At 45.5% G+C, this 3241-nt stretch overlaps 1 protein-coding gene across 1 annotated transcript in view; it reads left to right on the forward strand.

The window, feature by feature from the left end:
• The window catches only part of tnikb (TRAF2 and NCK interacting kinase b), a 33962-nt gene that overhangs the window by 10373 nt on the left and 20348 nt on the right, over positions 1 to 3241 (forward strand). The window contains exon 7 of the mRNA XM_034862811.1: positions 1416 to 1824. Within this exon, the coding sequence (XP_034718702.1) occupies positions 1416 to 1824 (409 nt within the window). The remainder of the gene's footprint in view (positions 1 to 1415; positions 1825 to 3241) is intronic.

Genomic DNA, 3241 nt, shown 5'->3' on the forward strand with positions numbered 1-3241 from the left:
CCCCCCCCCCCCCCGGTAATAAACGGTTAACCCTCATGTTGTCCTGGGGTCATTTTGACCGTTTCCACAAACAATGGGGGGAAAAAAAGTAAGAAATATTGGAAAAAAGTGACATAAAACTATGCCCAAAAATACTGGAAGTAGGCTTAAGTGTCAAAATCTTTGGAAAAAACTTATTTTGAAACGCAACAAATATTGAGATAGGGACAACAAAAGTGTTTTTTTCATGTTGAGGGAAAGACAACGTAAGGTTAGGGTTAGGGTTAGCTGCCTGGAGGGCGACGTTGGAGGCAAAAAAAAAAAAAAAACATTGAGCGTCTTTGAATCCTCATTAAAAAAACAGCTCAAACTAAAGGTATGACGGAAAAATTCAGTGGTTTTGAAACCGTGAGTTTTCTCAAACACCTTGAAACTGGTACCTGGCCCATGCCTAGTTGCATCACCGAAGACCTTCATTGGCTGAGGCTCCATCCACTCGTCAGCCGAATTATCTGAAGTTCGGTAAAAAAAAAACTCATGTAAATAAATCTGGGGGAAACGTTGTTTCCATCCAACGGCTTTAAAGCCGATGAAAACCTGCGGCGATGACGTCACATGGCGCGGTTTTACGATGACATTTTGAGGTGTTTCCATTCATTTTTGCATTGAATCGCACAACTTTCAAGCAAATATTAGCGGACAAAGACGTGTTTTTAAACAAAATGGATCCCGTCTCCCATCACATGATCGATATTAGACAAGTTAACAACATATCAAGCTATATTAAGAAAACAACGACACTATCAACACATAGCTATGACGATGCAAGTGCAAATTGTCTTTTATTGTCCCTCCGGCACCGCTGAGACTCTTTTTTTTTGAGACATGTCTCTCTGTCTGAGCGTCTTCCGTTGACTCCGCAGGACGTCCCGCGGCTCGTCCTAACCTTCCTCCACGAGTTCCTGATAAATTAAATTCAGAAAGTCTCTCGTCTCCTCGTCCGTCCTCTAACATCTGTCTTTGTTGACGCCCGGCGTGTGTGCAGACAGAGGAAATACTGGGGGACATGGACTACAACTTCTTCTTCTTTGTTTTGTGGCGGGTTGCAACCATAAAAAGACCTTAAACTCAATCGCAATTCATTATTTTTTTGGCACATAACGTTTCCATCGGCGTTTATCGCATAAGCCGAGTATCGATCAAGAGAAAATCCGATGAAACGTGTTTCCTTTGAGTCGATATTCATGAAATTCCATCAAATTTAACCGTTTCCATGAGGCATTTTTCACTCGATATCACTTAATTCAGATAAAACCGTGTGGATGGAAACACGGCTGTAGCTGTAGACCCCGTCTGCTGGTCTCCAGACTGCACATGTCCCTTCAACTTGCTGTCTCGTAAACACTCGCCTTGCCCCCCCCCCACCCCCCCTCCAGGTGATGCGTCGAGCTCAGAGCAACTCGCCTCGCGTCCCCCCCAAGAAATACCACTCCTTCAGGGAGACGAGCAACAGCGACATCCTGAGCAACCTGCTCCTACTCCCCGGGTACAAACCCCCCCGCCCCCGCCCCCCTTCCTACCCAGCTCACGTCAGTCCTACTAGGGATCATCAACACCACTTGCCTCAGATCCAGGTCACCTGTGTGCCGGAGATGCGCCAGCAGAGCCCCAGCAGGAGCCCCGAGAGGAGCCCCGAGTCCAGGGGCCGGAGCCCCGAGTCCAGGGGCCGGAGCCCCGGGCGGCGGGTCAGTCGGAGGCTGAACTCACTCTTCACTCCTCATTCTCCCCGTCTCCTTTCTGACCTCCTAACTAACCCCGGGGCCATGATTCCCTCTTTAATCACTCGTAACCTTCTCACTTCTCTAACCAGGGGCCTGGCTGTCGATGCAACATGGAGATTTTAGGAGCTGCAGCTTATTTCTCACGTAAAATGTCCTCAGAAGACGTTTGGATGAACTGTTTTTTTTTTTTGTAAAATAAGTAAAGGTTTTCAAGGGAGCCGCCATGCACGTTTGTCTTGAGATCTGGGAGCAGACAGACCCAGCACGGGTGAACCGTTCGTCCAATCAGGTGAAGCCACTGCGGCTGTGGGAGGGCGGAGCCTGTTTTATTTTCTCGTTAGCGGCCATCAAAGAGAAACTGATAACGGCTAATGGCGCGCCCATCAAGACATGATGGGAGTCTGTCCCTGCTCAGCGTGAGGAGAGTGCAGACGTGAGGTGCGCACGCTCAGATTTAAACGGTTTTATGACGTATGTCAAACTGAAATTATAAATGAAATAATAAACTTTCTCTCATTACAATCAATAACAGAAGATGGAAATCATTTCAAAAACGTTTTAGCTGTCTATGGTTATTTGATCGCTTAAGTTAGCTCAGAGCACCGTTTAACAACTTAGATCCATCTTACAGACTTTATTTCAGGGACCCTTAAATGCAGAAAGTGAGCCGTTAAAATTGCATTTGCAGAAAAAAGAGGTTCTTCATGTGGAGGGTGCAAAAAACCCACCGAGCTGCAGGAAATAACACCCGTCTTTTCCTTCTCTTTTAATCATCTGTCGAGTTTCCTCCTCTCTGGGTGTTGCAGGTTGATCTGCGGGGTTGTCGGATCCCTCCTCATCGTTTACAGCGGTGGCTCTCGACCATAAATATAACACCAAGAGAAGAAGTAACAGTCATTTCTTTTAGAGATGAGAATATGTTCCTCCTCTCCAGGTTAAAACGGGGACATGGGGACACATTGGGTTGAGAGCTGCTGTTATGTTGCATGTTGTGGTGTGATGGGATAATTCATTTAACAGGTACTAACTTCCAACTAACATTACAGGCTTTGTTGATGTTCACTAACTGGCCGGGGTTTCTCTTAAATCCCAGGTTGTTAGAGTCTTTCCCCTTTTCCTCTCTTTATTGTGGATGTTTTTATTGGTTTTCTTCAACTTTACACACTCAACACATGTGACACTTTGACACTTCTAGGTGTGCTTACTAGGCGTGTTACCTTTCAGATATGAATGGAACTGTACGTTTAGTTTAGTTTAGTAGTTTAGTTAAGAATGCAGGTTATTGCTGCATATTAGACCTCTTGCCGGTTTTCTTTATCCCCATAAACCAAGGCCACCCGTCCCCAGATGGGGTCTCCTTTGTTCAAAATACAGCTGTTCAAAAAAACCACACATTTACAAATCCTGAAGTCTCTTTATATAGACCTTAGTGGTCCCTAATACTGTATCTGAAGTCTCTTTATATAGACCTTAGTGGTCCC

Source organism: Etheostoma cragini, chromosome 22 (genome assembly GCF_013103735.1).
Source record: "Etheostoma cragini isolate CJK2018 chromosome 22, CSU_Ecrag_1.0, whole genome shotgun sequence".
Classification (NCBI taxonomy): domain Eukaryota; kingdom Metazoa; phylum Chordata; class Actinopteri; order Perciformes; family Percidae; genus Etheostoma; species Etheostoma cragini.